This window comes from Rhinopithecus bieti, unplaced genomic scaffold (genome assembly GCF_001698545.2).
Source record: "Rhinopithecus bieti isolate Rb0 unplaced genomic scaffold, ASM169854v2 scaffold_31787, whole genome shotgun sequence".
NCBI classification, from domain to species: Eukaryota; Metazoa; Chordata; class Mammalia; order Primates; family Cercopithecidae; genus Rhinopithecus; species Rhinopithecus bieti.
Genome location: NW_016814655.1, coordinates 3,816,594 through 3,837,906, shown reverse-complemented (window position 1 = coordinate 3,837,906; position 21,313 = coordinate 3,816,594). Strand labels below are relative to the sequence as shown.

The 21,313-nt window shown below is 51.6% G+C and overlaps 1 protein-coding gene across 4 annotated transcripts in view; it reads left to right on the top strand.

Annotated features, from left to right (window-relative positions):
- The window catches only part of NEURL1 (neuralized E3 ubiquitin protein ligase 1), a 158,756-nt gene that overhangs the window by 73,649 nt on the left and 63,794 nt on the right, over positions 1-21,313 (top strand). For 3 of the 4 annotated variants that reach the window (XM_017851741.1, XM_017851739.1, XM_017851740.1), the window contains exons 2-4: positions 3,707-3,948; positions 4,319-4,640; positions 17,475-18,164. In XM_017851741.1, coding sequence (XP_017707230.1) covers positions 3,707-3,948; positions 4,319-4,640; positions 17,475-18,164 — 1,254 coding nt within the window. Of the gene's footprint in view, positions 1-3,706; positions 3,949-4,318; positions 4,641-17,474; positions 18,165-18,256; positions 18,490-21,313 lie in introns of those variants that run through there. The other variant, XM_017851742.1, reaches the window with a different exon arrangement.

Sequence of the window (21,313 nt, the reverse complement as noted above, 5' to 3'; positions counted from 1 at the left end):
AAAGTGCTGGGATTATAGGTGTGAGCCACTGCACCCAGCCTGAAGGAATCTTTGTTTTTTTTTTTTTTTTTTTTTCATAGTTTATAGGTTATGAGTATTTTTTAATTTGCATTTTAAAAATTTATCCAGCACACCAAATCCATGAATTCTTGGCTATTAATGCCTTTTAATTTTTTTGAGACACAGTCACACTCTGACCCAGGCTGGAATGTGGTAGCATGATCATAGCTCACTGCAGCCTTCAACCCCTGGGCTCAAGGATCCTCCTGCCTCAGCCTCCTGAGTAGCTGGGACTAGTGGGACTCAACATAGGCACACACCACTACATTCAGCTAATTTTTAAATTTTTTGTAGAGATGAAGTCTTGCTTTTGTTGCCCAAGCTGGTCTCCAACTCCTAGGTCTGAAGTGATCCTCCTGCCTTGACCTCCCCAAATGCTGGGATTACAGGTGTGAGCCACTGTGTCTGGCCTCTTGATGCTTAGTGGCCAGTAACAAAGATTCTGCAGTCAGATTGCTGGATTTGGCTTCTAGGTCCGTTTCTTACTGGTTCTGTGACCCTGGGCAAGCCACTTAATCTCCCTGAGGCACATATTTGTCATCTGTAAATTGGTTGATAATAAGTTTAATAGTTATAAGTTTGCCATAAGGGTGAAACCAGTAAGTGTGTGTAAAACTAGTTCAGAGTTTGGCAAATGGCTGCCACTATTATTTGATGCATATGACCCGTGTGTGATAGGCGTGTGTTTTGTATGTATTGTTCTGCACATCCATGTGTACATGACTGCGTGTGTGTGTCACAGTACATGTGTAAGTGTGTGGTTCCTGGTCTCAGGAATACAGGAGAGGATGAATGGCCTAGGGTTGGGATTACTTTTGCGTGCTCACAGGTGTATGTGTGTGCCCATGAATGTGTTTTTGGAGCCCACATGCCTGGGTGCACATGGTACCCCTGGCCCAGAGTCCTCCTGGCCCCACCTCCTCTGTCTGTTCTGCTGCCAGCCAGGATGCTGGGCCTGTGCTGCGCCAGCCCCACCCTCAACTCCTTACCCAACACTGGGATTGGCAGGGGTCCTCTCTGGAAGGGAGCCTTGGGGAATGTCTTCCAGGGGCTGGGTCTCTGGCCCCTTGTGTCTCCACTATATTTGCCCAGAGTCAGTGTTTTCTGCGCCTTTACCCAGGGCCCCAGGACCTCGAGTAGGATGGGTGGGAAGGAGGGGAAGCATTTTGAAGGGATTGGTGGCCCTACAGTTGCTCCATGGATTCAGAGTGGAGGCTGGGGAGGGGGAGCCCCAGAGGAAAGGCTCTCAGCAGCAGCTGGGCTCAGCAGGGTTTTAAAAACTGCTTCAGGGAGGTGAAACTGACATACACTAAACTGCACATGTTTAAAGCGTCCAATTTGATGAGTTTTGACATAGTGTACCCCTATGAAATCATTACCACATCAAGATAAGGAACACATAGACCATTGAAAACCACCCATTAAAAAAAAAAAAGATAAGGAACACAGCCACACTGCCAAATGTTGCCTTGTGCTCCTTGGTAATCCTGCCTGTCTCCCCCGACTATCGCAGGCGTCCACTTATCTGCTTTTGTTTTTTTGTTTTGTTTCGTTTTTGTGTGTGTGTGTGTGTGTGTTTTGAGACAGTCTTGCTCTGTTTCCCAGTCTGGAATGCAGTGGAACGATCTTGGCTCACTGCAACCTCCACCTTCTGGGTTCAAGTGATTCTCCTGCCTCAGCCTCCCGAATAGCTTGAACTACAGGTGCCTGCACCATGCCCGGCTAATTTTTATATTTTTAGTAGAGATGGGGTTTCACCATATTGCCCAGGCTGGTCTCGAACTCTTGACCTCAGGTAATCTGCCCCATTTGGCCTCCCAAAGTGCTGAGATTACAGGTGTGAGCCATCGTGCCCGGGCCACTTATCTGCTTTTGATCACTACAGCTTCATTTGCACTTTCTAGAATTTGATAAAAAATGGAAGGAGAGGAAGGGTTTTGAAGGGAATGGAAGCCCTGCAGTTGCTCCATGAATCGTGTATTGCTTTGTTTTTAACAGGCTAATTTCACTCACATCATTATTTTGAAATTCACCTATGTTGTTATTCATATTGGTAGTTCATTGGTCTTTACTGCTGAGTAGTATTCTATTGTGCAGATGCACCACGATGTGTTAGCTACCCACACAGCAGGGGTGATTTTTCTCTTATGCTTCCATTTCTACCTCTGGATGCGAACCTCAGTAATGTGTGATGTTGCCTTTCACCAGCACATATTTTATGAAACAAAAGTCAAGCTGTGTCTGAGGCTGGCCGGAGCCCAGTGGGCATCTTTTCCAGGCAAGGCACCTGTAGCCAGTGCCACTCTCTGCCCTTCTTCCCAGCGTCCCCTTCCCTGAAATGGCCTCCCCTCCTCTGCACTATCCAGAGGCCATTCAGCTTCTTCCAGGCAGCCTTTCCAGACTATCTGGGTCTCTTCTGAGCATTTCCAGCCTTCATAGCCTGACGGCTTCCAAAGCCCTCGCACTGTTCAGCCGTTCCCGTCTTGTCTCCTTGGTGAGGACAAGGTGAACTCCTCCTCGTACCACCCCTTCCTAGTGAGCCTGGCAGGCAGGAAGCTGCTCTAGAGAGGCCCGGTGGCTCATGCACAGGATGTCCGGCTGGCCTGGGGCTTTGGAGACTGTTGTCTGGGGCCTCTGGAGAAGAGGGGGATTGGAAATGCAAAGTGGTACAGAGGGATGCAGACCAAAGCCAACACAGCCCGGACGGAGGACTGGGCCTCTCCCTCTCCCTTCCCTCCCTGTCTTCCATCTCCTTCCTGGAAGCCGCTCCTCCTCCTCTAGGGAGTGGAAGGGTCTGGACAGGCCCAATGCCGAGCTCTTTGCATCATTAAATTCCTGCCTTGGAGGACCAAAATTTGAAACATCCCAGAAGGCCTCTGTCATGTTTTGTGGCTTTCTACGGCTCCACCCACTTCTCCTCCATTCTTCATTGTTCTCTTTCCCCACGATGACAGGATGGGCGGGCTCCACCTCCTGAAGGACAGGGCGTGGATCTTGGGGGCCCCACCAGAGTCCCCAGCCCCTGAGGCTGTGTATTAATTAACGCTGCCTGTGCTGCTGAGACTTGTCTTGGAGCCACAGAGTAGAGGCCACCCATTGTGCTAGAGAGGGAAGTGTTGTCTTCCCCAAGGTCACAGAGCCAGTTAGTGACAGCCCCGAGGACAGGATCCATGTATGTTTCATGTCTGTGTCTCCAGTACTCAGGACAGAGCTTGGTATTCAGCAGATATGTCATAAATATTTATTGAATAAAATAAATAAACAAACCAAGGATGGTGGAGTGCCAGTGAGTGGTAGTGGAGGGCAGTAGTAAAGGCGATGTGCTACCATGGTAGGTGGTGAAAGGCAGAGGGTGTTAAATACTAGTGGGGAGAGGAGGTGGGAGAGGGTGGGGGTGGAAGGTGATGGGGAAGGCTGAGGGGAGAAGTGGTGGGTAGTGAACCAGTAGAGCATGGTGGCAGACAGTGGAGTGGGAGATGGTGAGAGATGGTGGCAGAAGGATGGTGGCAAGGGGTGGCAACAGTGGTGGAAGAACTGGGCTCCGGGTGACTTCTGGTCATGCCCAGCCTCTGCCCTTACCTAGGGGACTCTGGTCTGGCTCGTGGACCCGTCAAGTTCTCTGACACTGTGGCCTGTTCCTTTGCAGACTCCATCGGGGGCCCCTTCCCCGTCACTTCTCACCGATGCCACCACAAGCAGAAGCACTGCCCAGCGGTGCTGCCTGGTGGGGGGCTCCCAGCCACGCCGCTGCTCTTCCACCCGCACACCAAGGGCTCCCAGATCCTCATGGACCTCAGCCACAAGGCTGTCAAGAGGCAGGCCAGCTTCTGCAACGCCATCACCTTCAGCAACCGCCCGGTCCTCATCTACGAGCAAGTCAGGCTGAAGGTGGGCCTGCCCCTGCCCCGCCCCGCCCCGTGCTTCCTGCTTCCCTCACGGCGTTCCCTGGGCCTCTGGACTCTGCCTGCTGCCACCCCCACCACCACACCCTGCCCCCGCCTTTTCTCTCTGGTGACCCTCTTCCCTCTTCCTTATGCCTTTCTCAACCTCCCTGTGTGACAAGGAAGGAACCGGGAGGGCGGTGGCCGCGGGAACCCCTTGCTGTCTTCCTAGCAGGGAGGGCTCCTGGGAGGGAATCGTGCTGGAATGGTGGGCAGGCTGCTGTGGGATGCTCCAGGGAGTCCACCTGAGGGGGGCTACCCTTGGTCCGATTGACCAAGTGGAAGAGGGTGGGCTGAGGCCACCCCCTGCCACCCAGATCACCAAGAAGCAGTGCTGCTGGAGCGGGGCCCTGCGTCTGGGCTTCACCAGCAAGGACCCGTCCCGCATCCACCCTGACTCGCTGCCCAAGTACGCCTGCCCCGACCTGGTGTCCCAGAGTGGCTTCTGGGCCAAGGCGCTGCCTGAGGAGTTTGCCAATGAGGGCAACATCATCGCATTCTGGGTGGACAAGAAGGGTCGTGTCTTCCACCGCATCAACGACTCGGCTGTCATGCTGTTCTTCAGCGGGGTCCGCACGGCTGACCCACTCTGGGCCCTGGTGGACGTCTACGGCCTCACGCGGGGCGTCCAGCTGCTTGGTGAGTGCCTGCCCCTCTGGCCCCTTGGTGCAGGGGACATCCCTCAACCTCTGGGCACTGCAGCCTGGCACTGTTCAATCCCATCAGGCGTAGGGACCCCTCTCTGGTGCCAAGGGGAACAGGGGCAGCCCTGGGAGCCTTGGCATGAACTGCAGAGAGCTCCTTTCCTCCAGGCCCATTGCTTTTCAGTGGAACCTGGGTGTGATTTCTGCTATCTGCAGCCTCTCAGGTGGTGCCTTGGGCAGAGTGCAACCTTCACAATCATAAATGGCGACCTCAAAGACCACCACCCCCAGAAGTAATTAAATTAACCATCACAACCACAGTTCATAGAACACTTACTATGTGCAAGGCACTTCATTCTTGCCTGTTCTCATAGCAACCCTGGGAGGGAGACCCCATTATTGGGCAGAAACTCAAGTCCAGGGAGGTTGCATCATGGTCCCAGGAGCCATGGCCCTTGAAGGGTAGAGCCAGCCCTGAGTCTCCAGCTCTAAAGCCAGCTGTCAGCCCCTGGGCTCTGCAGCCTTCCAGAAGACTGGGTTCCAAGCCTACCCTAGTGCCTTTTGCAGGGATGTTGGATAAAAGGGTAGGATCCAGGGGCAGAAGGCACTGGGGGAGCTAAGACTCTTGGCTGCTCCCTGGCCCCCAGCGTAAGTTAGGCTGTTTCAGGAGAGTGAGAGAGCAAGGAGGAGGAGCCTCGGGAAGCAGCCTGGCATGCTCAGGGGCCAGGCTTCCCTGCAATGGCACAAGTACCAGGGCTGGAAGAGGACAGGACAATCTCTGACTTCCTAGGGTCACACGGCAAGTTGGTGGTTAAGGTAGGACTAGAACTCAGGTCACCTGACTCCCAGACCAGGATCCTTCCCACCTGGCTCTCCTTGTGCACAGGCACTCAAGTGCACGTGCGCACATGCAGACTCTGGGTACAAATCAGGCCATCAGCAAACTGGCTTTGCTTCCAGGCAGAGGCTGTACAAGCCTCGGCTTCCTCATCTGTGAAATGGGTTGGTGGGAAGATTGAGTTCCATCAAGGAGGCTGTGAGTAAAGTGCCCAGCACAGTCTCGGGTACCAAGTATATGCTCAAGCAACACTCTTTCCTTCTGCCATCTCTACCCGCCGCTCCCTGCAGAGAAAGAGGCCATGAAGGTGGTTGAAAAACGTTTTTTTCCTTTCTGACTTCAGAGCCTAGCAACAGTGAAGCTCTTCTTTTCCACAACACCTTTATTTGAGCAAAAAGTCAGTGATAGTAAAAACAAAGAAATGAGTCAGAAGCCTGTTTGTTGAGCTCCAAACATCAGGAAGCGGTTTTTATTAGCTAGTAGTTTGGGAACTTTCTGTTTTTCACCTCAACAAAAGTGTTTCTGCATTCACAATGACATGTTCAGAGCCTGGAACTGGGCAGATCTGGGTCTCAGCAACTGAAGAAGGGAGCCCAGATGCTTTGCATTTTCTCTGTGAAAGGGGTGTCCCTACAGCGGGGGCAGAAAGGGCAGTGTTCATGCCCCTGAGCTACAGAGACCGGCAGATCCTAGCCTCGCGCTGTACTAGGTGTGGGGCCTCAGTTTCTTCATCTGTAATGTGGGGCTAAATGCTTTCTTGGGATTCTTTGAGGAGCAGCTGATGCACAGTAAGGGGTCAGTGACTGTCATTCGTCCCCACCCATCCTGGGGAGGGCAGTTCCTCACTCAGGGCTCGAGTGAATGCCTTGGTACTGCTCTGGTATCCTCAGGGCCCCATACTTGAAGGCACTGGAGTCCCAGCGCTTGAGTTTGAGCTCTAACCTGACCACTTCTGCCTGAGCCTCAGGCTTCCCACCTGTGTAATGGTTGTGAAGGCTCTGACTTAGCCCAGGGCTCAGCCACATGGTGGAAGGCAAAGTCTCTGCTCCTGAGAAAGCCACAGTCTTGTTGAGGGTGGGCAGGTGATGGTAGTGGGGTGACATTCTTGCTTTTCCCTAAGCAAAATGTGCCCTTCCTCACCGTCCCCACTCTGGCTTCAAGGCCAGCCCCAAAGCCCCCTCCTCCCTGAAGCCTTTCTGGGCGGAATTCTCCTCTCCGTCTTCGTGTGCCACCAAGTGGTGCTGCCGCTTCTCTCAGTACTGAGCATCGGCAGACCCTCGGTCTGTCCACATGTCCACTTCCCTGCAAGATGGGGAAGAATCCACCTCTGACTCGGTCGGGCTGCTCTCCAGGGCGGAGGCTTCTGCCTGACCTGCAGAGGATGTGGAGGAATATTTGCAGGGTGGGTCGGGGAGAGTAGTAGGGGGGGAGAATGAGAGGGCGGATGCCTTGTTAGATGAAGAAAACGGCAGGTGGGTGGGGGCCAAGGGCGACCCAGCCCTGCCCACAGATAGCCCAGGCTCACTGGGAAGTTAGAGAGATGAAGCAAACACTCCAGACGATGCAGGCACTCAGGGCACAACCCAAGAGAAGCCAGTAAATCGCTAACTGCTGTGGTCATGGGATGCCTTCCATCTGCCGAGATGGTTTCTATCCAGTTATCTCATTTAACCCCTCTGAAGCAGGCCCCACAGGGAGTGGTTTTTATCCCCGTTTGGCAGGGAGATAACTGAGGCCCACTCAAGACCTGGCTTGCCCATGTAGGGATGTGGCAGAACCCTGACTTGAACTGGGCGTTCTGATGCCAAAAGCAACACCTTTCCCATTACCCTCCAGCTGGTTTAAACATAAAAGGAGGCAGGAAGTCAGAGGAGGCTGAGGTCAGTGGGGGAGGATGGAGGCCAGGAGGGCTTCTTGGAAGAGAAGACTTGGGCTGGGCCTGCAAGTTCCAGGAGGGTCCTGGCACATGGGAATGAAGAGGAACATACCAGACGGCATGGGGCTTCCCACCGTCAGGGGCTAAGGAGGGCTTGGAGAATAATGTGAAGGGCCCACCCTGGGCCAGAGCCCAGGTGGCCTGACCTGGTTCAGCCCCATCCCCCTGTGACTATAAATGGGCTTGCACGCAGTGTTTTCAGTTGCATTTGGAGTTCCTGACAGGCTCCTCTCTGCACACCCGATAAGGTTAAGGCCCCAGCTGATTCCATCCCAGCCGTAAATCACCATAATCCCTGGGTATTTTCAAACACTGATTATGGCCCCTAAATTCAATTGGCAGATAAAGATATCCCTTCATTTTATTCCTCCTGAATTTTTTTTTTTTTTTTTTTTTGGTAAAGATAGAGAGGGAGACACAGAGATTCATCCGGAGATCTCCTGAGGTGGGCGTGATCTCTCCACCTTCGTTTAGTGCCTGTCTTCTGAGATACTCCCCTCTACCCCAGGTAGCCTGAGGGTCAGCTTCCTTCCCTGCCTCCTCTTTCCTCTCCGTCCCACTTCCCACCTCTCCCTCTCTCCATCGCTTGCCCCTTTACTGCACCTGTATCTTTCTGGGCTTTTCTCTCTCCCTCGACCTAAATCCTCTCACCCTTTTTGCTTTCCCTGGTCTTGGTGTCCTTCTCCCCACTGCTGTCTCTCCTCTGAAGAAAGTCGCTGTCTGTCTTGGTGGCTCTGAAGCTGGGCCAATCTTTCCTGGGGTGATTGTCCCCCAAACCAATGTCTGATCTTCAGGGATTTTCTGCCAGGCCTGCCCCTGTCCCCTTTGTCTGAAGCCTGTGGTCAAAGCCCTCCCAACCTTACCTGCTCTGTGTTCGTTCCTTAGACCAGAGGCTTCCCAGGGTAGCTGGCACATGGTAGGTAAGCAGGTCAGGCCATGGGTGGATGGGTTGTGTCCCCGGACAGAGTGGAGGCAGGGGCTGGTGTCTCTTCCCAATGGACGGTCCTCCCTGCCCTGACCAGAATCCAAGCCCACAGTGGTGCCCATGCCACAGCCCCAGCAGGCCCTCCTCCCTGTTATGGTGCCCATGCCACAGCCCCAGCAGGCCCTCCTCCCTGTTATGCTGGAGTTCCGCAGATCACCTTTCTTTGGGGCGCCCTGGCTCAAGCCCAGGTGGGTATCGTCAAGAATAACAGCTTCCTTCCTCCAGGGAGAAGGGACCTGCCAGCAACTAAATAAACACAGATTTTATTGGGTGATTAATACATGGAGAAAGAAGCTCCTATCCCAGTGTCTCAAGATCTCCTTGCTCCTCTCAGAAATGTCGATTCAGGAAGAGCATCTGTGAGTCCCATCAGGAGGCTGGTGGGCCAAGAGCCCACTTATGAGGGAGCTCCAGAGCATCCCTCGGTGCCCACCACAGCCTAGGTACTATGTGGGGGCAGGTGGGAGACAGAAGAATCGAAAACCCAGCCCCTCTCCTGGAATAATGTTTTCCCTGGGGGACACATCATGTAACTGATGCAAGGTGGTCCAAGTTCAATTCTGCAACCAAGTGTGAGCTGAAGAGTAAAACTGTGTGTATATGTGGGAGGGGAGTGCAGCTGGAGAGCAATCGAGGAGGACTTCCTGTAGAAGACAAGTTTTAAGTCAGGAACTAAGTGAGGTGAAAAAAATGGCTTGGTTGAGGAACAATTTAGGTCAGACGGAGGGGTGTCCACAGGCACAGAGATGGGGAATTGGCGGTCAGTAGGGGAGCAGATCCAGGAGGGGAAGGAATGAGGTGGAGAGGTAGTGGGTGACTTGTGGAGGTGAGGGGTGTGCACAGGTGTGGGTATGTGTATGCATCACAAGGGAGAGAGCCATGAGAGCTGAAAGCTTCCAGCAGCTTTTGTGCTGTCAAGTTGTTCAGTAAGACGGACTGGCTGCTTGACAGTGGAGAAGTACGAGACCTGGAGATGGGGAGGGGCCTGCCCAAACTCTCCCAGCTGCTCATCAGCCCCACCAGGCCTGGAACCCAGATCTCTCAGGCTGATCTGGGAGTAAGGTCAGAGGGAGAAGGCTATCAACACCTCTAAATGGTGGGGCTGGGTCCGGGAGGGTTCTAGGAGGGGATGGGGTGGGAGCTCCTGAGGGCTTATGCATTCTATTCCATCCCTTGCCATGCACAGGTTCCCAGGTCTTGGTAAAAGACCCACGCCTGCCTACTGAGGAGAGAGCTGTGTGGAGACTCTTAGGGTGGGCTTCCAAGGTCCACGTGCTGCTGGGTGGGTTCTCCAGGCCCCCGGGAGATAGGGGCTTGGGTCAGGTCCTCTATCCAGGGCGTGCCTCAGCTTGGAGGCGCTGAGTATGATTGATCCCCAGCTGAGAACCACACTGCCATCTGGGCCTTCCGCTTCCCAGCTAAACCAATGTTTACCCTCAGCTGCGGCTGCCAGGGGCCAAGAGGCAAATATTAGTTTAAGGAGCCGGAGCCAGCTCTTGGGCTGGGGGAAACGGCTGAGGCTGCCGATCATGATTTTTTCCTCTTTGATGATTTTCACTTCTTTTGATTAAGAAAATCCTGCTCTTCCTTCTGCTTCAGAGGCTCTTCTGGCGCTTCCTTTCTGCTTACCCCAAATTCTGCCAGCTATATCACTGCCCCACACCAAACCCTCCCCTCCACCAGGAAGCTTTCCCAGACCTCCCACATTCAAAATGACCCTTCCTCCTCCTGACCATCGGCACATGGAGACCTAAGTGGTATAAGCAGCTCTGAGTCATGTATTGTCCTGCTCTTTAAAGATACAGCATATATCCTCTTTGTATATAAAGGAAGGTATTATTGTGCCCATTTTGTAGATAAGGAACAGAGGCTCAGAGAGGTCTGATAACCTGCCCAAGGTCACACAGCTGGCAGTTGGTGGAGCTGGGATTTGAACCCAGGAGCTTGGGCTACATTACCTTCCAGCTTCTCTAGATGTGAGTCCATCTGATCTCCCTATTAAGTCTGGATGCCCGACAAGAGTGGGGACAGTGGCTCTCCTGTGCCTTCCAGAGTCGAGCTTACGAGAGTTCAAGGCATCACGGATCAGCTGCGCATGTTGGGCACAGACAGGCCACCAGGGCCCCGGCAGTTCTGGTACACAGAAGGGGGCAGTGCCCAGGATGCCAGATTCAGCTGGGAAGGTGGGTCTGCCTGCCTTGTAGTTTCCTGGATGCTCCCAAGGGCTTTGTCTGGTTCAGTTGTTCCTGTGCACTCTAGTTTTCTACCACAATGAATATATATAAAGTTGAACCACATGTAATCGCCAGTATTGGACTGTTTTTAACTTACAAAATAGGCAATCTCATGTTTGCCCCTAGCATCTCTTGGGCTCAAGAGATTGTACAGGGGGCCTTGGAGAGAGTGGGGGGCTCAGGGTGGGGGTGTATGTGGAGGGAGGAGCTGGGGCCTTGCAGTATTGGGAACAATGCCTTTATTTCAGATGCAGGAGACCGACTGAATCAAGGCTTGACTTGGCCACTCACTACCTCTGGGCAGTTCTCAGCTTCTCTGTGCTTCAGCCTCCTCATCTATTTTTTGGACATAATTATACACGCCCCACTTACCTCACAGATGTGGAAAGGCATTTACACAAATGAGAAGGGCTTTTGTCTTTAGGTTAAAAAGGAATACCTAATTTAAAAACACCACCCTCCCCCGCCAAAAAAAAGCCAACCCCTCAAACCAGCTCTCCAATTAGAAGAGGGAGCCTTGAACCCAGGTCCCTGTATCAGGCTGAAAGGAAAACCATGCAATCGAAATTGCTCCTTGGAACAAGATCTGTGGTTCTCCAGCTGGGTTCCTTGGAACACTGGGGTTCCACAGAGGTGTCTTGGAGGCTGCAGAGAAGGCCAGAGAGAGGGGGAGGGGACAGTGCTCTGCCCACCTCCCAGACTTTGGCTAGAGCTTTGGGTTCTTTTAGACAAAAGGATTCCACTGCTTTTTAAAAAAGTTTGAGATCCACTAGACCAAATGATTCTATAAATCCATGAGATCCCATGGCTTGAAGATTCTCTGAATCTTAAAGTCTGTGACTGTGAGATTCTAGGATGTTTTGCCCTTCCCTCTGTGAGCCCAGAAAACATGTTTGTTTCTCCTAAATTTCCTATGGTTGGGTTTAAAGGGAGAAGGTGGAGGTGGGTGCTGAGATGGGTGGAGAACCCCCTTGCCTGTCCAAGCCAGGCACCCGCCCTCCCCGGCTCCCTCCCATGCCCCGTGCCAGATGCGGACCAGCAGGAGGATGTTTGTGGAGACAGTAAAGGGCTGGCAGCACCTCCCAAACGGGCCAGCAGAGACCCGCCAGCAAGCCGGGCGACTGCAGGCTGACCCTTGGTTACAGATTAGCCAGTGCTCCGGATGTGAGAACGTCAACAAATGGGACTCTCAGGCTGACGGCAAGCTCTGCCTCAAAGGAGGCCCTGGCCTGCCCTGAGGTCCTCCACGCCCAGGTCCTACCTTGGTTACCCTGCACTGCTGGCAGCGTATGGCAGGGCCGGGTGGCTTTCTGGGCAACAGCTGGCCCTGGGGCCCTCCTCAGTCTGTCCCCTCTCCCTCCCCCTCCTGCTCTTCACTAGGTGTTTGCTAACAGTTTTCTCACCTGTCAACCCAAACCCTCCTGTGCTTCAGCCCAAGTCAAGTCAACTCCTGTGTCTTCCAGAATACCTTCCCTAGCGCACTCTGAAACAGGAAGGGGACTTCAGCCTTAGCTGGGGATCTTGATCCTAAAGGGGATATTTATTGTAAAGGAGAGAAGACTCAGAGGGAGCCCCAAGGAGGGTATGTGGGACACAGATGGATTCCCACCAGGAGAGGTTTTCTAAGTCATAGTTATTCCAAGGTGGAGGGAGCCTTGGGAGATGGTAAACTTCCTGACCCTAGGGCCATTCTAGCTTCTAGCCAGGCTGAGAGATGGGCAGGGATTAATGGATTTCCTAGTACCTTAGTTCCTCTAAGGTTCTGTCTAATCCTAGATGCCAAGACTCTGGTAATTAAATTGTATTCAAATATTTTCCTGTCTTCGGGGCAGGCATGGTAGCTCACGCCTGTAATCTCAGCACTTTGGGAGGCCGAGACCAGCAGTTCACTTGAGCTGAGGAGTTTGAAACCAGCCTGGGAAACCTAGTGAAACCCTGTCTCTAACAAAAAATACAAAAATTAGCCAGGCGTGGTGGTGTGCACCTGTAGTCCCAGCCACTTGGGAGGCAGAGGCACAAGAATTGCTTGAACCCGGGAGGCAGAGGATGCAGACAGTCTAGATCTTGCCACTGCACTCCAGCCTGGGGAACAGAGCAAGACCTGTATCAAAAAAAAAAAAAAAAAAAAAAAAAAAAATTCCTGCCCTTAAACCTTGCCCTTTCCACTTACTCCTGGCTCTTCCCTCTCCCAGACTCCCTGCCCAGGGCTGGGCACACAGTAGGTCGGTGAGTGGGGCCCCCAGCACCACCTAGAGGAGAGGAAACACATGGCCGGGACCTCCCTGCCCTGGCAGTGCCTGCTTATTTCTGCTCTGGCTCAGGGTGTCGGTAGAGCCACTGCCGGCCACCAGAACAGGCAAGAGCTGAAGACTGACAGGTTCTTTCCTGAATGATGGGACATGCAAGGGGAGTCAGCTTAGCAGCTTCTCCTCGTGGCCTTGTGCCGTCTCTGTTCCCATCATAAACACCTCCAAAGTAGGGGGGCACGTGTCCCGGCACCGATTATGTAACTTGTTGCTTCCGAATGTGGGGCCACCCCACTGCTTGGGGTGACAGGTTGCCCATCTGGTTTTTCTAAGCCTTATCCATCAAGTGGTGCAGCCCTGGGCTGAAGTTGGTTCCATGGTGTTCTCCCATGGCTTTGGGGACCCAAACACTGCCCTGACCTCTAACTTGGTATCGGCTCACTCAACTGTGACCTTTGCCGTCCCTTCTGCGGAGGGTGCTCTGACCAGCTCCTGAGTCTCGAGTTTCATCTATTTCAGGGCCTCGACACAGCTGGGCTCACTGATGGGATGGTTATTTTGGAGCTGCTGGCTGCCTGCAGCTGCTCCTGACCCTGAGGGGTGGAGAGGGAGAGAAGACAGACTTGGGCTGGGCACTGGCCCTAGGGATTCATTCCGTTTTTAGCTGTTTCCCAGCAGCTTTTGTCCCTCCCCTCCCAACTCTAGCAAGATTTCAATCAAGGCTAAAGGGATCCTCTTCCTACCCCCTTCTTCTCATTGTACATCCTCCACTGTTTCTCCTTCCTTTCTTTATCCTCTCACCTCTACATTTTAGCTGCTGCTTCTTGGTCTTTGGTGATTTCATTCAGTGAATATTTCTTGGGTACCCATCATGACTGATGTGAAGTCCTGCATTAAGGTTCAAAAAGCCCCTGGTCTGAGGACAGGTGTACCTGACTTTTAGTTGAGACTGTGCTCAAGCCAAGCAAATACTAATATCTGAAGTTATCGGGTAGCTTCTCGGTGCTGGGGATGGTCCCACTTTACCTCTGAGCTTTCCAACAACAACTCAAGGCAGGTATTATTACCCCTATTCTCTAGGTGAGCAATTTGAAGCTGGGAGGAAGGTTGCTTACCCAAAAACCATCAGTCAAGTGCTGGGTCAGACATTTAAACCTAGGCCTGATCCAGACCTGGATCACCCAAAGCCCATGCACTTTCTTCTGAATCATGTGGCATTTCACATGCCAATAACAATGGCTTATATTAACCTAATGACTGTGCCAGGTGTCCTATTTAGGTGCCCTGTGTACCTTACTCCTTTTCATCCTCACAGCGTCTCTTCTAAGGGGAGTATTAGATACAGATTTTATATAAATCAGTAGATGCTGATTTCACTGCTGAAGAGGCCCCAAGAAGTTCAGCTATTTGTAGCCTTGTCTTACAGGAAATGGCAGGGCCAGGATTTAAACCTGGACTGATGACTTCAAATTCATTGCACTTAACTGTGCTCTTGTCCTGCCTACTAGTATATGTATGTTGGTTACTGAAAAAAACCTAATGTACTTTTAGGTTGCATTATTAGAAGTATAGCATACATACCAAGGGAGGTGATGGCCACACTGTGCCTTGAGCTGGTTGGTGCACATCTAGAGTACTGAGTCTGGTTCTGTTCATTGTCTAAGAGGTGGGAAGGTGTGTGGGAAGTCTGAGTATTCCCTGAGAATTGTCTTCAGTACTGGGCTGATAGGCAGCTCAGGAGGTAGTGGGTTAAATACAGGGAGGTAGATTTTGGTTTAAGAGAAGGAAATACTCTTTAAAGACAGATTAACTCCACAGTGGAACAGGTTGCCTGGGAGTTAGTGAGCACCTGGTAGTGTGCATGTTTAAGTAGAAGGGGACGCCTGAAGGGGCGGAGAGACCAGGATAGCTTGTATCCAGTCCCATTAAGAGCTTTGTTCTGAGGGTCTGCCCAGCCCCAGGAGCTCTGGACGGATTGTCCTAAGGTGGTGGTGTGGGCCCTGTGACAGCTGTGTTCCTGGAGCTCTGGCTGGACATATCTGAGTGACTTGATTCCTCTTCTCCCTGCTGTTACTGCCCCTTCCCCTCTCTGTCTCCCACCTTCTGTAGTTCCCAAGGGCCAGTGCCTGGAATCCCAGAGGGGTGTGGGAGCAGGGGCTGTTCCCCAGGGTTCAGGTCAGCCCACTGCTTTCCCCAGCTCTGCACCATTTGTCTCCCACCTCCCCCCTGCACAGGCCTTCCTCGCCTCTGCCTCTCCCATTGTCTTTCCCACCTCCCCCTGCACAGGCCCTCCTGGCCTCTGCCTTTGCCTCTCTGCAGCCCCCCAGCCTCTCTGCACCATCACTGTCAGAGTCAATTCCCTGGAATAATCACATTTTCCGGCCGGCTCCCTCCTCCTCGCCAACATGATTCCAGGAAACCCCAATCAGCCAGGCCCCAGGAGGCTTCTCCAGAGCTTTGGGAGGCTTGGGGGGAAGGGCCCACACCCAGAGCTTTCTGGGGGCCAGACAACACAGTTTCTGGAAAGGGCAGGGAAAGGGTGAAAGAAAAGAGGGAGGTTTAGTGACCATGTCTACGTTCAGTTGGAGCTGAATTTTGGCCTCTGCTGTCCCTACCAGAGCAATCCCCCAAGGTTTGCTGTCATACCCGAGAACCCCAGCCATCCTTAACCCAGTTCCTGAGGAGACAGCGCAGATTCTCCCTTGGAGAGGTTCAGAGAGAAGGCCTGAAGGAAGGGATCGGTCCATGGTGCAGCTTACAGTGGCACCAGGCAAATTTGGAGAGATTGACTCACACAGAAGGGCTTCAATAAACAAGGAGAGTCTGGAAGTGAAGAATGCGGCATTGGGAGTTGGACAGACCTTTTTTTCAATCCTGGATCTGCCACATGGTGGCTGTCGTAACGCTGCTGAGCTTTATCTGTAAAACAGGAACACTTCCACGGGCTGCTGTAAGAATGAATTGCAGGGGTAATTCATGGAACATGGTGATTACTTTTATTGCAAGTTACAGGACTCCATAAAGTAGAACATAACACAGCCATTAGAAGAATATGGTGTTGGAAACAGTTATGGGCATGGAGAGGTGTTCAGGTGCTGGGGATAAGACAGAAGGAGCCCAGGAGTTAAATTTTTGAAAATTTTGAAAAAAACTCCAAGGGTTCTTAGTCTGGAGTCCTTGCCCATGGATGGCTTCATGTAGTTCATGAATGCTGAGAAATTATCTACAGAAGTTTGTGAGAATGTGCATTTTTCTGGGGAAATGGGTCATCACATTTTCAATGTCATCACATTTTCAAAGTGATGTAGTACATATAAAAGGTAAAAAACAAGTGATGTTTATATAGCATGACACAATTTTTGCACTAAAAAAGTAACCAGCTGGGTGTGGTGGCTCACACTTCTAATTGTAGCACTTTGGGAGACTGAGGCAGGAGGATCGCTTGAGCCTAGGAGGTGGAGATCAGCTGGGCAACATGGCGAAGTCCCATCTCTACCTAAAAAATACAAAATTAGCTGGGCGCGGTGGTGCATCCCAGCTACTTGGGAGGCTGAGGTGAGAGGATGGCTTGAGCCTGGGAGGCGGAGGTCGCTGTGAGCTGAGATATCTCCACTGCACTCCAGCCTGGGCCACAGAGCAAGACCCCATCTCAAAAAACAAAACAAAACAAAAAAACGCCAAATAAACATACAAAAAAACCCCAAAATACAGCCTTTAAAAGGCTGAAAGGTCATGCATACAAATATTAAAGATGTTTTCTTTGTGTGGTGGGCTTACAGGGGATTATTTTTTCTTTTGCTGAACTGAATTTTCTACAAAATACCGTTTTGTATTTTGTATAACTTGTATGATTTTAAAAAGAACGATGAGTTTGATTCCCTATTAAGCCACTTTCAAAAGGATATCTTGGATAGATCTACTTCTCTCAGCCTGTGTCCTGACATGGCAATGGTAGCCTCAAAAGGTAATTGTTAAGGTTAGATGAGACAATGTACGCAAAGAGGGTGTCTGTGTGTGTCTGCTGGCGGGTGGTTGTTCCCTGGCTTCCCAGGATGTTAGGCCTTCATCAGTGCACTTTCCACGATGGTTACTGTTTGTCAAGAGCGTGCTCGGCGCTGTTCTAGGTGCTAGGGATAAGACCGAAGGAGCCCAGGAGTTAAATTTTTGAAAATTTAAATTATAAGGAGTACACGTTTACTGTAGAAAATGAGGAAGTACATATTTGCATATAGCAAGCACCTGTGAGCATTTGGAAGCACCCACATGGTTTAAGTTTCGGCTTCCCCCCACCTATTCCTGTTTAAACAGATGTCCTGCAAGAGCAGTTTCTTTCTTTCTTTCTTTTTTTAAATTACTATACTTTAAGTTCTAGGGTACATGTGCATAACGTGCAGGTTTGTTACATATGTATACTTGTGCCATGTTGGTGTGCCGCTTCTTGACTGTGCTTGCTAATTTATGTCACAAGTATCGTGTGCGGCATTAGCCATCCGGGATTGTAACGGTGCGCGCGTAGGGCCGGGGCAGCGGGGCGCGCGGAGGCCGCCTCCCGGGAGTCCTGGGTGACACCGCCCCGTGTCTCCCGCGCAGATAGCGAGCTGGTGCTCCCAGACTGCCTGCGGCCGCGCTCCTTCACCGCCCTGCGGCGGCCGTCGCTGCGGCGCGAGGCGGACGACGCGCGCCTCTCGGTGAGCCTGTGTGATCTCAACGTGCCGGGCGCGGACAGCGACGAGGCCGCGCCGGCCGCCGGCTGCCCCATCCCGCAGAACTCACTCAACTCGCAACACAGCCGCGCGCTGCCCGCGCAGCTCGACGGCGACCTGCGTTTCCACACCCTGCGCGCCGGCGCGCACGTCCGCATCCTCGACGAGCAGACAGTGGCGCGCGTGGAGCACGGGCGCGACGAGCGCGCGCTCGTCTTCACTAGCCGGCCCGTGCGCGTGGCCGAGACCATCTTCGTCAAGGTCACGCGCTCGGGTGGCGCGCGGCCCGGCGCGCTGTCCTTCGGCGTCACCACGTGCGACCCCGGCACGCTGCGGCCGGCCGACCTGCCCTTCAGCCCTGAGGCCCTGGTGGACCGCAAGGAGTTCTGGGCCGTGTGCCGCGTGCCCGGGCCCCTGCACAGCGGCGACATCCTGGGCCTGGTGGTCAACGCCGACGGCGAGCTGCACCTCAGCCACAATGGCGCGGCCGCTGGCATGCAGCTGTGCGTGGACGCCTCGCAGCCACTCTGGATGCTTTTCGGCCTGCACGGGACCATCACGCAGATCCGCATCCTCGGTGAGTGCCTGCAACTGCGCCTGGGCGTGTGCCTTTCCTGGAGGCGGGGACGATCCGGGTAGGGGACAAAGGGCGAGCTTCTCTTCCTCCAGGCTCGTGATGGTATTGCTAAGAAATCACGGACACCTAAGGTGAGTTCTGGGCGGGACTCGGTCATCTAGTCAGTAGCCCATATATGTCACCTGGGAGACTCACCTGGGGGTGAGACTGGGAAAAGCGCGAGTTATTGAGTTTGATGCCCAGAGTCGGATCAACCCATAGTCTCACAGATACATAAACAATCCAGAAGCACACAACCCAGTGACCACTTAAAAATGAGAGGAAAAGGCCGGGCGCGGTGGCTCACGCCTGTAATTCCAGCACTTTGGGAGGCTGAGGCGGGCGGATCACGAGGTCAGGAGATCGAGACCATCCTGGCTAACACGGTGAAACCACGTCTCTACCAAAAATACAAAAAATTAGCCGGGCGATGTGGTGGGCGCCTGTAGTCCCAGCTACTCAGGAGGCTGAGGCAGGAGAATGGCGTGAGCCCAGGAGGCGGAGCTTTCAGTGAGCCGAGATCGGGCCATTGCACTCCAGCCTGGGCGACAGAGCGAGACTCCGTCTCAAAAAAAAAAAAAAAAAAAAAAAAAAGAGGAAAAAAGGTTTCTCCCAGCAGTTAACTCTTTGAGTCTTGGTTACCATTTCTCCAAAATGGAAATAAAGGTCCTCACCTTTCAGGAAGTTTGTGAGTCCAAATGAGAAAAAGAGGTTGGAATGTCAGTAGTCAGGTGGTGCAGGGTGGTGTCTGATTGGGGGACTCTGGGGAATACACGCGTAGGCAGCCTTGGGGGAAGTGGGGCAGCAGAGTTCTGGACCTGCCTTTTCTGGGGGGCACAGGGTTTGAAAGGCCTGGGGGATGTGTATTGAGTTAAGAAAAGAAGGGAGGAAGATTCTTTATTGCAAGACTTCTCAGAGCCTTTAATATGAAGTTTGATTAAGGAGACGGTGATGGTGGTTTTGGTGTACAGTTTTTACATACTAATTTGACCAGAAATCTTTTCACAAAGTGTCTCCTGGTACCTCTGTACCCCAGAGTGAGCAGGTATTCATGCTTTCCGAGTGCTGGTCTTTGAACCAGCTCTGTGATACTGAGCTGGTTTCATTAGACTCACCTGGAGGACCTATTAAAGTGCAGATTCTTGGACCCCACCTCCAGAGATTTTAATTCTGTAGACCTTGGACAGGTTCTGGACATCTGAATTGTTTTTCTTGAGCAAGTATGCTTACCCAAGTTTGGAGACCCCTGGGCCTCACAGCCCCTAGCCGAGACCTTAGCCCAGGAGGCTTGATAGGTAAGATAATGTGTGTAGATGAGTGAGCATGTGGTAGTTACTCTATGAGATTGGCATACTGTGTACAGGCACATGTGAATAAATGAATACACATATGTTAATGTATGTAATGCTGTTGGTTTGTGAGAGCATGCAAAGTCATATAAAAACCATTGGGGACTTCCAACTCTGGAAGGAGACCAAATGAAGATGGAGTGAAACATAAATAAAAAGGGAATGAAAAGGCCAGGCGCGGTGGCTCACATCTGTAATCCCAGCACTTTTGAGAGGCCAAGGTGGATGAATTGCTTGAGGCCAGCAGTTCAAGACCATCCTGGCCAACATGGCAAATCCCTATTTCTACTAAAATACAAAAAAATTTAGCTGGGTGTGGTGGTGGTGATGCATGCCTGTAAGCCCAGCTACTTGGGAGGCTGAGGCAGGAGAATCGCTTGAACCTGGGAGGTGGAGGCTGCAGTGAGCTGAGATGGTGCCACTGCATTCCAGCTTGGGCAACAGTGCGATTCCGTTTCAAGAAAAGAGAGAGAGAGAGAGAAAGAGAAACAAAGAAAGCAAGCAAGCAGGCAGATGAGTCAGGCTTGGGTGAGAATTCAAGATGGAATAAAAAGAAATTAGGCTGGGATGCAAAAAAAAAAAAAAAAAAAAAAAAAAAAAGGGTGGGAAAAAAAAAAAAAAAAAAAAAAAAAAAAAAAAAATAGTCAAGCTGATTTCACTGACCAGGATATACTATTCCTCAGGGCAAGGAAATTACATAAGAGTAAGGTACTTTCTTCCCTTAGCACCATCTAATAATAGCTAAGCAGCTTTCCAGTAAGGCTTCTGTTGCCCAAAGAGGTTTACTAGACTGGAGCAAAGGGGAGGCTTAAAAAGAAATCCAGATTTCTCTCTTTCAAGAGGGAGATAGGCCAGGGTGGATGTTGAAGAAGAACCACCCGGAATTCAATAGACATTCAACAGAGTGCTCCTAATCTGTTTGGAAAATTGGGCATCTCAACCAGCAAATTGGTGTTGGAAGATCCTGACTGACTTCAAAGGAATAACTAACCAGTGGCAATGTATGAAGGGTCATTATTAACCTTACAGAGGAATGCTTGGCTTTGTGGCTAGCCTAAGTAAACTAAGAATAGAAGGTTATTTCCTTCACTCATGTGTATCACAAAACATACAGCCAGTTCCATGCTTACTGGTGAAACTTTAGAAATATTCTCATGAAAGTCAGGAATATAATAGAGATGGCTTACAGATGTTCTAAAAATGCTGGCCAATGCAACAAGGCAAGAAAAGTAAATAGGAGTTGTGAATTCCTGAAAGAAGGAGATGATAATTAACTTGGAAAAATATCAACACAGTAAGAGAAACCCTGTGGGCATCTATTGAATATCCTTAGAAATAATAATATCACTAAATGAATTAGAATAACTACAGATAAAAAAGATCTCTTTGGGCACTTAGGTGTGTGCAGGGCATTATGTTACGATATATGGGAGAGTCACAGGTGAATAAGATTTCCTGTTCTAAGAAAGCTCATGGGCTGGGCGCGGTGGCTCACACCTGTAATCTTAGCACTTTGGGAGGCCAGGGTGGGCAGATCATGAGATCAGGAGATTGAGACCACCCTGGCTAACATGGTGAAACCCCATCTCTACTAAAAATACAAAAAAAAAAAAAAATTAGCCAGGCGTGGTGGCGGGCACCTGTAATCCCAGTTACTCAGGAGGCTGAGGTAGGAGAATGGTGTGAACCCAGGAGGTGGAGCTTGCAGTGAGCCGAGATGGCGCCACTGCACTCCAGCCTGGGTGACAGAGTAAGACTCCC